The sequence below is a fragment of the Salminus brasiliensis genome, chromosome 22, assembly GCF_030463535.1.
Source record: "Salminus brasiliensis chromosome 22, fSalBra1.hap2, whole genome shotgun sequence".
NCBI lineage: Eukaryota > Metazoa > Chordata > Actinopteri > Characiformes > Bryconidae > Salminus > Salminus brasiliensis.
This window is the reverse complement of record NC_132899.1, coordinates 1097942-1111511: the sequence shown is the minus strand read 5'-3', so window position 1 is coordinate 1111511 and position 13570 is coordinate 1097942. Positions and strand designations below refer to the sequence as shown.

Below are 13570 nucleotides of genomic sequence, written 5' to 3'. Positions count from 1 at the left end.
CCCGCCTCTCTGCAGAGCTGTGCAGGTGACCCCTCACCTGCCTGGACTTTCACCGGTCACTCACATCCTCGCTTTTATCACAGCTCTTAATTCACTCTTGTGTTTTTGTCCATTTCTTTATTCTCGCTGTTTGGCTCTTCATCTAGCTCTCAGGAGGAGATCAGAGGAGGACGGGTTCCTCCTCTCTGTCTGAGGGAGCTTCTCCTGCCACTGGCACCACTGGCTTACTCAAAAGACGACCCTGTTGGCCCCGGATCTCTGTAAATAACCATGAATGAATCTGAATTCCTGTAGAATTGCTGTGTGTGAGCGAGTGTAAGGGAACAGGCACAGACTGCCCAGCCGACCTTTCGGCTTCAGCGGCAGAAGATCAGTTAAAACCTGAGCGCAGTGACCCAGACAGGCCATCACAAGCTGCAGTAACGGACTGCTCCTCCAGAGGCACTAGCCCAAGTACTGACCTATGGTCTGCTTCTGCCACCTAGTGGTCAGAGCTTGCTAACACAACCTGACCAAGAAAATAAAAAAGAGGGAATGTGTTGAAGAACCTTATTTATTCATTTATTTATTTATTGTCACACAGAACAGAGAACCTTCAGAGCCAATCACAGATCTGACAGGTTATTAGTGACTCTACAAATCCTGTTAAAAGGCACCAGCTTTTCATTTACTCTAGACTTACTCATCTTCACTGTAGATCAGCTTCCATCACCTCGTTAGTAATGAATTATGCTAATGTGGAACTCGTTATCAGTTTGACTACTGAAACACACACAGACTGTAGAAGACTCTCACACAGTGGACAACAGCCTCTACTCTACACACCCCAAACACAGCTCCCAGAACCAGGGCAGCGGGAAGCCCAGTCTGGAGAAACTTGCTGATCTAGGGTCAGATTTCTCTCTGACCCATCATAACTACACAGACAGGAACTGATCCTAGATCAGCCCTCCTACTCTAAGTTGCTTTGAGCAGGAAGGTCACCCATCTGCGCTAGACGATGCCCTTCAGGACCACCTCCATCGTATCCATGAAAAGTTCCATGAATTAGGACAGACCCATCTTCTCCGGGCTACATGAGGGGGCCGAGTGAGGGGGTGTGAGTGCAAGAACACACTCTTACGTTCGCTGAGGCTTCAGAAGAACACTGGGCATGGAGACTGAGAAATCACCTTCAATTTACTCCAATATTCAGATCTCTAATATTTCTCATTGTGAAGATTTTAAGATTATTTAATTTATTTCTAGATTTTAATAAAAAGTTGTAAGTAATTTAATTCAGATGAATTCAAACTTGTTGTTTTACTGGTTAAAAATCTAAATGATCTCCCAAAAGAAAACAGTATAATAAAGTGCAAAAGTGAAAAATGTCTAAAATAAGTTAAATAATCCCATAATTTTCAAAATAGGAAACATGACCTACTTCACCTGGATTTAAGATGAATTTACTTCCCAAAACATCGTCTCTGCAGCTCACTAACGCTGATCTGATCGTGACTGTCTAAGTGTGGACTGTAGTAATGAGGGGGTCAGTGTGGACACTCCAGGCTCTGACCCGGGAGAAGGCCTGAAGAGGGCAGCTATTGACCATCGTACAGAAGAGAGACCGGAGACGGATGGCAGCACGAGGAGACGGACTGACGGGTTTATGAATCGTACTCCTGGTCGATGAACTTGGCGATGGTGCTCAGCTGAATGTTGGTCGTTCCCTCGTAGATGGTGCCTGCAGGAGAACACAGCGTTCAACCCCCATTAGCACACAGTGACGCATGTACGGTCTCCGTCAGTCAGGAAGAGAGCTGCTCTAAACTCAGCAGTTGCTAAGGTATCCCAGGTGGTTGCAAGGTTGTTGCCAAATGGTTGCTATGGTACCACATGTGGTTGGTTGGGTGTTACTGCTGTATATGCATCATCATAATGCAGCCCATTCATGCCTATGGGGGAAATATTCCATCATACCTCACAGAGTCAGACCTGTCTGAGTTGGAAAGGTATCAATATCTCAAAAACCGCAGGATAAAACCAGATAAGAATAAAGCTGTGCAGAATTACCCGAGTTCATCTAACAAGCCGATCCTCACCCTGAGCTTAAACTCCAGGAGCTGGAGTCTGAACCTGCCCCGATTCAGCAACACACCCCGCCTGCACAGGTACTGCTCACACACTCACCTATCTTGCAGTCTCTGTAGTATTTCTCGATGGGGTAGTCCTTAGTGAAGCCCACTCCTCCCATCCATTCGATGCATTTAGACGTGGTTAAAGTAGCAACCTGAGGACAGCAGATTAACACATTAACACACGCTGCAGAGCAGGAGGAGCTCGACCTGTTATTAGGTCCTGGTTTTTTATTGGTTTGTCATGCAGAGATTTCTAGATTGTTAAGGAAAGCATTCTTAATCCTGCCTGTAATGAACTCACTCAGAGGTTACTGCGAGCACAGTTATCACTGATTCAACAGCTTAGAGGCTTTGTTTTACTCTGAAGGACAAACCAGAGATTAAGGGAATGTTGTTTATCCTTAGTTCAAGATTCAGGAGTGGATTGCCGTGTGCACAGCAGAAACCAGCAGTTCCACTATACAATGAAATTCTTACTGTGCAGTTCCTCCATTTACCCACATAATCTTTAAAAAAAAAATAATAAAAAAAATATATGTATATATATATATATTTAAAAAAATATTTATTTATTTGAGCAGTTTAAATTCTATTATATTGTCATATATTTTTTTATCTATATCTCTCTCTATATATATATCTATATCTATATATATATATATATAAAATACAAATATATATTTTATATTTTTTTTTCTTCTTTTTTTATTTACACACAAATTAAGTAAAGTAACGCTGAGTAAAAGAAAAACCCTGAGTAAAGAAAGTTAAAGAGTAACTTTAAGTGACTTCCATGAAACTCTATCACTGTTATCCCCAAAAGTTCTCAATTTCCAAGAGGTTCCCTGGTGTAAACTCCAATTCTTACAATGTTTCTTTGATTGATGCCATAGAAGAACCACTTCTGGTTCCATAAAGCAGCATGTTTGTGAAAGAGACGGCAGTGTGGAGAATCTTTCAAACATCTAAAAATAAGCATTCACTCTCAAAGATCTCCAAACACTTGTCACCTCTCCTAGAAGTTAAGATGATAATACTGTTTGCCCACTCACACCTGACCTTCGTCCCACTGACTGAAAACCCTGGACTCTAAATTCACCTTCAGTGATCTGCTGATCCTAAAGGTTCACACGTTTGTCGCTCACAGATCGTTTTCCTCAATAAATAAACGAACAGGTCTGATATTCGTGTCTCATTTGTTTGATCTGATTCTCCTGATCTAGTTTTAGGATTTTAGGAAACATTTTTGGTCAAATTTATGCAGAAATATAGAATATTTTCATCAAACTTTCAAGCACTCGTGTATCTGCCGGAACCCTGTAAATGCAGAGGCTTAGTTACGCTGTACAATAGCTAGAAAACTATGATCTGCTTCTAGGCCAACCAATCAACTCTGAACTCTAATAAATAAATAAATAAATAAACTTGTTTTAAAAAACATTCTGAAGCTTTTGTGAAGCTCAGCCCTGAACTGTCCCGCTTTTACAGGTCAGGTGTGTCACAGTGTAATGTGCAGTGTCCCTCTATGGACTGGTGTGGAAAGCCACATGGCATAGTCACTGACCTCTGCTGCAAAGTACTTGGCCATGCAGGCCTCTTTAATAAACGGCCGTCCCGCCTCCTTCAGCCGAGCTGCGTTATAGGTCAGGAGTCTGGCAGCCTCCAGCTGGGTGCCAACGGTGGCGATCTGATGCTGCATTCCCTGCCAGCCAATCAGCAAACAGTGACAGTGTCATTGGTCTATTATTACAGTACAGCACGCTTTCCAACTCTGCAAGAGCTTGTTCTTCTAAATCAGGAGTTACCTGAAAGTCAAAGATGCGTTTACCGAACTGGACCCTCTGTCTGGTGTAGGGGACTGCATGATCAAAGCAACCCTGAGCCAAGCCCAGCATCTAAAACACACAGGAAAAACACACAGGAAAAACACACAGGAAAAACACACTGCAGTGCCTGGCAGAGGTGGCAGTCTGGAAAAAGTCCATTAGTGCCTAGATAGATAGTCCAGTGTTCCACACATTTAAACATCTGGACATTTGATCTTCATGTGATCAGCACTGAGAGATGAAGGTGATCTAACTAAACTCACACACCTGAAGAAACGTCTATAATCATCATTAAGAAAATGGAATTAATAGAAATGCAGGACACCCTATGCCCCAACATAATCATCTATCAGCTGACATCGACTAGAAGAATGATTTTCCCACTCCTCTAAGCAGAAATCTCTCAGAATTGCTGGCCTCAGAGAGCTCTCTGGATCTGGCCATGATGATCTTCTTCACTCCTCACTTCAACCATCAATCAAGATCAGAACAGACTAAACGTCTGAGGTTTAAATCAGACTCCAGACTCCTCCAGAATAATCCTCTCCAACCATGATCTGATCATCTGCAGCTGATCTTCTGCTCCTGACTCTGATTCTACACATCTGAAGTGTGGGGAAATTACATTTCTATTAAATCCATTTTATAAATGATGATATAAAATTTATAACGTTTCTTCTGTTTTGTGTGTTTATCTTTGAATATGTACAAAAAGACAGAAGGTTTTAGGGTGTAATAATTCATTAAGTTCCTTATGCAGGACTTTTTTCGCTGGGCAGAAAACCTGGTAGCACCGTACCTGTGCTGCAATGCCGATCCTGCCCTCGTTCAGCATCCCAATGGCGTATTTGTAGCCCTGCCCCATTTTGCCCAAGATGTTCTTCTCGTGGACCTGTTTCAGATGAAAGAATTGACGTGAAGTCGCTCTGTGCATGACAAAGTCTCCACCTTAGCTCATACCGGCACCTTCACTCCCTGCCTTTTTAGTTTTTAGTGGCTATTTTAACGAGGTCTGCGAGGTCAGCTAGAACTGAACATGAGCATGTTTTTCCCAGAGGCGTGAAGGAGGAGCTTCAGAGCCCGGTTCACGATAGAACTCAGTAGTGAGTTTTCATTCTGTCCCTACATATGTGCTACACTGTTTGAAGGTTCTTAAGTTTAAAACTGTGGAGGAACCTCTTTAGGTGCTTTGAGGAACCTTCAAGAAAAGGTTTTAGAAGAAAAATGTTCCTCCACCGTTTCATACACCAGGACAACTTTTCTAAACCAGGACGCGACTCTTTGATGGAGAAAGTCAAATTCAGCGGTGAGGTGAAACAGATGCTTTGCTGCAATACAACAGGACAACACCTCAGCTCTGGGGTGCGGCTCCAGTCCTGGAGGGTTGGAGTCATGCACGGTTTCCCAAATTTACCAGTTGTGTTAACAGAAAAATCACCAAACAGTGTTTTCTAAACAAAAAACTAATGATGAGTATCTTCAGAAAGTCCTCAGAAGATAATTAAGAGAACATCTGAAGCGCTTTAGGAGAACTGCATTTCAGACCATTCTTCAGAATCAGAAACACTTTATTGATCCCAGGAGTAAAAACTGCAGAAAGCCTCTTAGTCTTCATCTTAAGATCATTCTTACGTTTTTTCTTAGGAAAGCTTTTGCGAATTCGGCCCCTGATTGGATGGACACGGCAGCAGGACCAGAGTTGGGGACGCTTCTCTAACTCACTTGTTGCAGTGCTGGATTAGATTATGACCCAGATCAAACAGCTCCCTACTCCCTAAGTAGTGCCCTAAACCAGGGTTTATACAATTTACCAATTTCAAATTTCCATTGGTAAATTGGAAGACTTTCCATGACTTTTCAGGACAAAAAATGTTCCCGTTACTTGTTTAGTCCACGCCAGCAGCTGAGAGACTGTCCAGGCTCACTAGTTAACAACATAATACATGGCCAAAACTGTGCATGGTCATATAAAATACAGGCAGCGACTGGACATGTGAAAATGATGCTGAAATAAAAGTTGTGTTTTATTGTATTATATAAAATGACGGCACCATATTTTCCTTTTTTCAATGTACTAATCAGTACTGGATTATAGCTTGTTTATTTTCCATGACTTTTAAGGTTTTCAAATTCTGAATGTAATGTAATGTAATGTCTTGCGAACACTGTGTGTAAAACGTCCTCTCTCAGCTAAGCGGAAATGAGAATGCCGGTAAAGGCGAGTGAGGCAGCGCTGCATGTGAATTATTTTAATTTTACCATCATATTCCAAGAGAAATATTTGGGATATTTGTACCTTCACATTGTCAAAGGAGAGTGTGCAGGTGGAGGAAGCTCTCAGGCCCAGCTTGTTCTCCTTCTTTCCGATCTGCAGCCCCTCCGTGTCCCGGTCCACAATAAAACAGGTGATGCCCCTGTAGCCCTGTCAATCAAACACAACACAACAGTCACATGTGTGACCCTCGACCCTCACTCTCACCCTCACAGCCGGATCTGTCTTTTACTACTCTGGACCTTCAGGACAGGACAGGTCACTTACAGACCAGGATTACAGTAGAACAGCTCCTGCTCAGGAGATTTTCACCGGTTCTCCTACGCTGTGTGTGCCGTGCTGTGTGTGTGTGTGTGACTCACTGCTGAGGTGTCAGCGTTGGCCATGACCAGGAAGACTCCTGCATGTTCTGCATTGCTGATCCACATCTTGGAGCCGTTGATGGTGTAATAGTCATTGTGCTTCTCTGCTTTGGTCTTCAGAGAGAAGGCGTCGCTGCCTGACCCCGCCTCCGACAGGCAAAAGCTTCCAATCTGCAGAAAAAACAAACAGATATTTTCAGATAAATATACATAATACTAGACTCCATGAGGAGAACTTTGGAGATGTTCTAATGATGAACACAGTGATGGAGAACCTCCACCACTTTCTGTAGGAGTAATATTATTAGTGATTATTCTGATATCAATGATTTACTGAGCAGATAAACACTAACTGATCTGATCAGCAGCTCTACTCTCTGATTTACACTCGGTGCTGAAACTTGTGCACAGTGTGTATTATATATATATATATATATATATATATACACACATACACACACACATACATACATACAGTGAGTCCAAGAAGTATTTGATCCCTTGCTGATTTTCTTCGTTGGCCCACTAATAAAGACATGATCATTCTATACTTTTAATGGTAGATGTATTCTTACATGGAGAGACAGAATATTAAAAAGAAAATCCAGAAAATAAATCTAAGGAATATATATTAATTGATTTGTATTTCATGGAGTGAAATAAGTATTTGATCCCTTAGTATTCATTAGCAGTTCTGGCTTTTACAGACCAGTTAGACACTCCCAATCAACTTGTTACCTGACCTGAAGCCACCTGTTCTCACTAATCACTTGTGTGAAAAACACCTGTCCACAGAATCAGACAGATCACACAGATTTCAAGTCTCCAACATGGGTAAAACCAAAGAGCTGTCACAGGACCTCAGAGTCAGAATTGTTGACCTTCACAAAGCTGGAATGGGCTACAAAAAGATTAGTAAGGTGTTGGATGTGAAAGTAACAACTATTGGTGCAATTATCAGAAAGTTTAAAGAGTATAACATGACAATCAACAGACCTCGGCCCGGTGCTCCAAAGAAGATTTCGCCTCGTGGGGTGGCAATGATGCTGAGAACAGTCAGAAATCGTCCTGCAACCACTCGGCAGGAGTTAGCAAATGACCTGAAGGCAGCTGGGACCACAGTTTGCAAGGAAACAATTGGCAACACTTTGCGCAACAATGGATTCACATCCTGCAGTGCCCGAAAGGTACCCCTGCTGAAGAGAGCACATGTGGAGGCGCGCCTCAAGTATGCCAATGATCATTTGAAAGATGAACCAAGTTATTGGGAGAAGGTTTTGTGGTCAGACGAGACCAAAATTGAACTTTTTGGCCTCAACTCCACCCGCCATGTGTGGAGGAAGAAAAATGCTGCCTATGACCCCAAGAACACTGTGCCCACCGTCAAGCATGGAGGTGGAAGCATAATGTTTTGGGGGTGTTTCTCTGCCAAGGGTACAGGGCTACTTCACCGCATCACTGGGAAGATGGATGGAGCCATGTACCGCACAATCCTGAGGGACAACCTCCTCCCCTCTGCCAGGGATCTGAAAATGGGCCGTGGTTGGGTCTTCCAACATGATAACGACCCTAAACATACAGCAAAGGCAACAATGGATTGGCTCAAGAAAAATCACATTAAGGTCATGGAGTGGCCCAGCCAGTCGCCAGACCTCAATCCGATCGAAAATCTATGGAGGGAGCTGAAGGTCAGAGTTGCCAAGCGACAGCCCACCAACCTTCATGATTTAGAGAGGATCTGCAAAGAAGAGTGGGCCAAAATTCCCCCTGGTGTGTGTGCTAAACTTGTGGTTAACTACAACAAACGTCTCACCGCTGTGCTTGCAAACAAAGGCTTTGCCACTAAGTATTGAGTGTGTTTGGCAAGAGGGATCAAATACTTATTTTCTTCATTGAAATACAAATTAATTAAAATATATTCTTTAAAATTATATTCTGGATTTTTGTCTTGATATTCTGTCTCTCCATGTTAGAATATATCTACCATTAAAAGTGCAGAAGGATAGTGTCTTTATTAGTGGGCAAACAAAGAAAATCAGCAAGGGATCAAATACTTCTTGGACTCACTGTACATACAGTCATTTGGAAGTGTACGGTTTAAATGCACCCTAGATACCTCAGGAGTTCCTATTATTAGGTAAATTCATCCTCAGATGAAGAGCAACACGCCTCAGATTCCACTGGATCATTATTTATTTAACACAAATGAAGCAGAAATGGAAAACTCATGTGTGAAAAACTAAATACACCCCATGAATCAATAGCTAGTAGATACACCTTTAGCGTCTGTACGACTTCTGGCCCACTCTTCTTCTCAGTGTTGCTTCAGTCCATTGAGGTTTGTGGGCATTTGTTTCTGTTTCAGTATATATATATATATATATATATATATATATATATATATATATATATATATATATATATATATATATATAAACAGCACTGTGTGAAGTTTTCAGTCCTGTGTGTAAATCAGAGAGTAGAGCTGCTGATACTAATAACACTACAGAAAGGGTTTCCTTTTTTCACACGCGTCCGGCAGGTCTTTTATTCCTGAAGTTCATCAAACAGAGCTGAATGAGCTGAATTTACAGACTATAAACGGCATAAAGTCCCAACAGCAGTGTGAAAGACTAGTGGAGAGCCGGCCGAGACATGACAGCTGCGATTGGCCGTTGAGGTTATTATTTCAGCATAGCGATTTCTGAATGCTCTCAAAGTTCAGATATTAGTACTGTGTTTAAATCTGAATAATAACTTCTTTACTTTATAATTATTATCATCATTTCACTGCATTATTTCAGCAGCTGTTTTGAGCAGACTGCCTAGAAATAGTAAAACCAGAGAAACTGATGATGTAGGGTGGCTCATGTTTTTCTGGGAATGTGTATATTACACACACACACACACACACACACACACACACACACACACACACACAAAGAAAACCCTTCCTGCCTCCACTCTGGTTCTGGGAATGGTAGACCCGAATAGCATGTTGTTCATGCTTAATTTTTGGGAATTTCCCCACTGCAGGACTAATAAAGGACTATCTTATCTTATCTTATCTTAATTTAATTTAATTTAATACTGTATACATATTTTTTTCTTGGCTGCTGCAGTTTCAACTCAGAAATGTGCGATACTCAGTGCAAGCCCTCAGATCTACACACACATTTAATATTTGATCATTTTTTGTTTTGTTTCTGTGTGACACTGCTCTAATATTTTTATTGTTATTTTTTGTGTGTGAATCACCAGCAGACATGTGACTCATTGTGCAACAAAATTCCAAAAAAGGAATTTCTATAGTAGCACTGATCTCGGCTCTCAGCTTCAAGATAATTAACCTAAACGTCCTGTAACGTGTTCACCTCAGCTCACTCCACTATACTGCACCATATCCCCACGGCCCCAAATCTGATCAACTCCCCATCAGCAGGTCCGCTGCTGCTCTTCTGCACATTCAGAGATGTCTCTATGAGTCTAGAACATAACGGTGTGATGGTTCTAGCCTGGGTCACAGTCTGAGGTTTAGGGTTAAGGGTTCTTTACAGTGATGCTGGGGAACAGGACAGTGTCTCACCATGTCCGTGGCGAGGTGGGGCAGGTACTTCTCCTTCTGCTCCTCCGTGCCCAGCTTGGACATCAGTGTGTTGATCAGTGTGTTCTGGATGTCGCACAGCACGGCCACGGACGGGTCCACCTTCGCCAGCTCCTCAATCACCAGGATGGACGAGAAGAAGGAGGAGCCAGTGCCTCCATATTCAGTACCTATCTCAATCCCCATCAACTGCAACACACACACACACACACACACACACACATACACATACACACACACACACACACACACACACACACACACACACACACACACACACACACACACACACACACAGAAAGGGTGAATAGTGAATCATGAAACTGCTGTCTCTGACCTTCACCCACAGCTCTGCTTCCTGTCTCAGAGACCACAGCGGGAGGTCTTGTGGAGTCCTTGCCTCGATGGGTCAGGGTGGTGGTCACTGTGCTTCTGGGACACACACACACACACACACACACTCTGAGACTTTGAGAAAGGCTGTGTGTATCAGGGTCACGGACAGAGCCTGAGCTCAGTGAGGACACTGCTGTGCTCTCTCACAGAATCATACAGATATTAAAATACATAAAATCAGCACTTTAATATTCTTCAGTATAGTCCAGCAGCGTACGTTTAAAGTGACGGCAGTGTAAAGCAATACTGATCATACGAGAGAGAGAGAGAGAGAGAGAGAGAGACAGACCCCCTGCTCAAAGAGAGAGCTGATCACTTCATCATCCATGGAAGAGTTCTCATCCATCTTGGAGACAAACGGAGCGATGCAGTCCTGAGCGTATTTCTTCACTGTGAAAACAAACAGACTGATGGTTACTAGGAGTGGGGCTCTCTAGAGGCCCTGTCTAACATCACAATACTTTAAAAAATAATAATGATTATAATAATAGTAATAATAACAACAACAATAATAATAATAATAATAATAATAATAGACGTGAGAGCATTCCTTAGAGCTCATCTTTTCCCTGTTGCTGTTATAACCACTGACTGGGCTCCTAACATTACTGACCTGCTACCCAGGATATTCAGGTGGAGAACAGCAGGACGGCTCTACTATCATTCACTGAAGATTAACTGAACTCAAAACTAAAAATCACAGACGGTTCAGGCTCTCAGTCTTTCCTCAGCGTGCAGAATTAAAGACAGTAGTCTGATTCCCGTTTGTCCTCCAAAATATTGCCAAACTGGCACTCTGGCACCGCCCTGCTGGACAGGCTTGTCTGTATTAGACAGCAGATCTAACAAACGAGCTGAAATGTGTCCTATATAATCTCCCCAGTGTTCAGACTGTCTGTGTGATTAAATATCACAGGCTTACAGTTTAAACTCTTTATCTGAACCATATGAGTGGATAAGAAGAGGAAAAGCAATGAAAGCCATCAGGCGTCATTTTAACAGAAAGAAATAACCACAGAGTGAGTAATCTCAGCTCGATCTGATGATGCGGATATCCTGGAATATTGATTATAGGTAGATTCTGTTGGGTACTGATTTGACTTTTTTAGGCCCAGCCTTGCAATTTACAATTATCTGTACATAAACTGTAAATACTATTGTTATTGTTTTTTACTTCTATTATTTATATTGTGTATCTATCCCTTTTCTGCTGTGACACTGTAAATTTCCCCACTGTGGGACTAATAAAGGATTATCCTGTCATCTTATGGACACTATACAGTTGCACTGTATCTGAATCCAAATGATTTTACAATATATCATTTATTGGATCCTATCATACTATATTATTATATTATTTTAATTTCTCTTAATTAAAATTAATTTAGTTTTATTATTGTTTTTATTCCTGTTTTGATTTGTATCATTATTATTCTGATCCGGTGTGGATCTGAGGAGGACGGGTTCCTATTTTGAGTCTTGGTTCCTCTCGACCCGAGGGAGTTTTTCCTTGCCCCTGTTGCCACTAGCTGCTCAAAAGAGGCTCGGACCCGGATCTCCTTGTGACAACGTTGTAAAAAGTCTAAATAAATCAAATAAAAAAAAACTGAATTGAAAATTGAACTGAATTTTTATGCAGATGAATTATGTCCAGTGTATGCAGGTCATGGTATACAGTATGGTGTGTACTAGTGAATGCTAGGTAAAAATAGGCCCAGGGTACGCAGTGTGGGGCCAGTGTGTGGGCAGTAGTGTGGACCCCACAGTTTGACTTCTACGTTTACTGCAGGACGTGCTTCACCAAAGGCTCTAGACATGTGTACAGTCCTGATCCCCTGAACTCACCCGCATCCCTCATCATGGTCTCCTCCTCCGAGAAGCTCTGGAGAGGAGGGAACCCTGCGCCTGTAGAAGCACCCTGCTCCACGGCCACCGTCCGCGACGAAATGGGCCGCAGTGATGCCTGGCAAGAAGCCCATGGCCTGGACAGCTGCCTGCCCACCTGTTAACATCAGACATCAGACATCTCCATCACCACATCAATACTCTCCCCGGCCACTTTATCAGAAACCTCTCTCTTGCTGGGGTTCGATTAGAGAATGGAGATCATCTGTGGACGCCTGGTTTGTGTTATTCATCATCCAGACCTTCATCAGTGGTCAGCTTCTGGGTGGTGGACCACTGGCTGTGAAGTGTGTACTCAAACACAGTGCCAGCATCACACACACACACACACACACACACACTACTCTGAGCCCCAGCCGGTCAGCGTTACTGCTACTGCAGTGATGATTGGGGTAGAAGGGCTGATAACCTCTCCAGCAACAGGGACTCAGTCTGTAACTGTGCACCTACACGGACGTGGACTTCACTAATAGGTGGACAATGAGTGGAAGCAGCAGGGAGGTGTTTCCAATAAAGTGGCCAAAACAGTGGAAGTAAAAGTATGAGCATTTGAAACAGTTCAGAACAAAAACACTTAATGCATGTAGAGGAGTTACCGGAACCAGCTGCGGCCTCAGTATGCATATCTGACAGTTTACAGGTTAATTTAGTTTGATTTAATCTGCAGGTGAGCAGGTAGCTACTGTTATTACACTGCACTAACTGGCCACACTGGCGACGTTCCGCAAATACCGCAAATACCGCCTTAGATAATAGTAATAATAATATATTAGCGCACGACGTTACCTTCTGCAGTGATATTATATCGCTTTATTTTCTGTTTCTAAAGAAAATAAACACCTTTATTCACCTTTCCAAAGATCCTGGTCAAGGGCGCCGCCATCACGGAGCTTGTTTACATACGGGCTCTTCGCTGTGGACTGGCTTAAACACCGCTGGACTGAAATTAATAATGCAATTTATAATTTATTTAAAATAAAAAAAAAATAAGAACATGGATTTATCGTGTATTATTTATTTATTTATTTAATTTCTAAAAAATTAAATATTCTACACTAGTTGTTTTAAGGTATTGCGGACTTTTATTT

At 42.3% G+C, this 13570-nt stretch overlaps 1 protein-coding gene across 2 annotated transcripts; it reads right to left on the bottom strand.

Annotated features, from left to right (window-relative positions):
* Positions 1-535: 535 nt before the first annotated feature.
* acadsb (acyl-CoA dehydrogenase short/branched chain) lies at positions 536-13416 on the bottom strand. Of its 2 annotated transcripts, XM_072667789.1 has the most exons (11): positions 13333-13416; positions 12423-12579; positions 10867-10967; positions 10164-10370; positions 6578-6748; positions 6240-6365; positions 4743-4835; positions 3923-4012; positions 3682-3819; positions 2170-2269; positions 536-1723 (listed from the first exon to the last, which is right to left on the bottom strand). In XM_072667789.1, exons 1-11 carry the CDS (start codon positions 13363-13365, stop codon positions 1647-1649), a joined length of 1293 nt encoding a protein of 430 aa, XP_072523890.1. In that variant the 5' UTR covers positions 13366-13416; the 3' UTR covers positions 536-1646. The 2 variants fall into 2 exon arrangements, with proteins under 2 accessions (XP_072523890.1, XP_072523891.1); XM_072667790.1 differs by lacking the exons at positions 12423-12579; positions 13333-13416 and having other exon boundaries at positions 10164-10613; positions 10867-10930.
* Between the last annotated feature and the right edge of the window lie 154 nt (positions 13417-13570).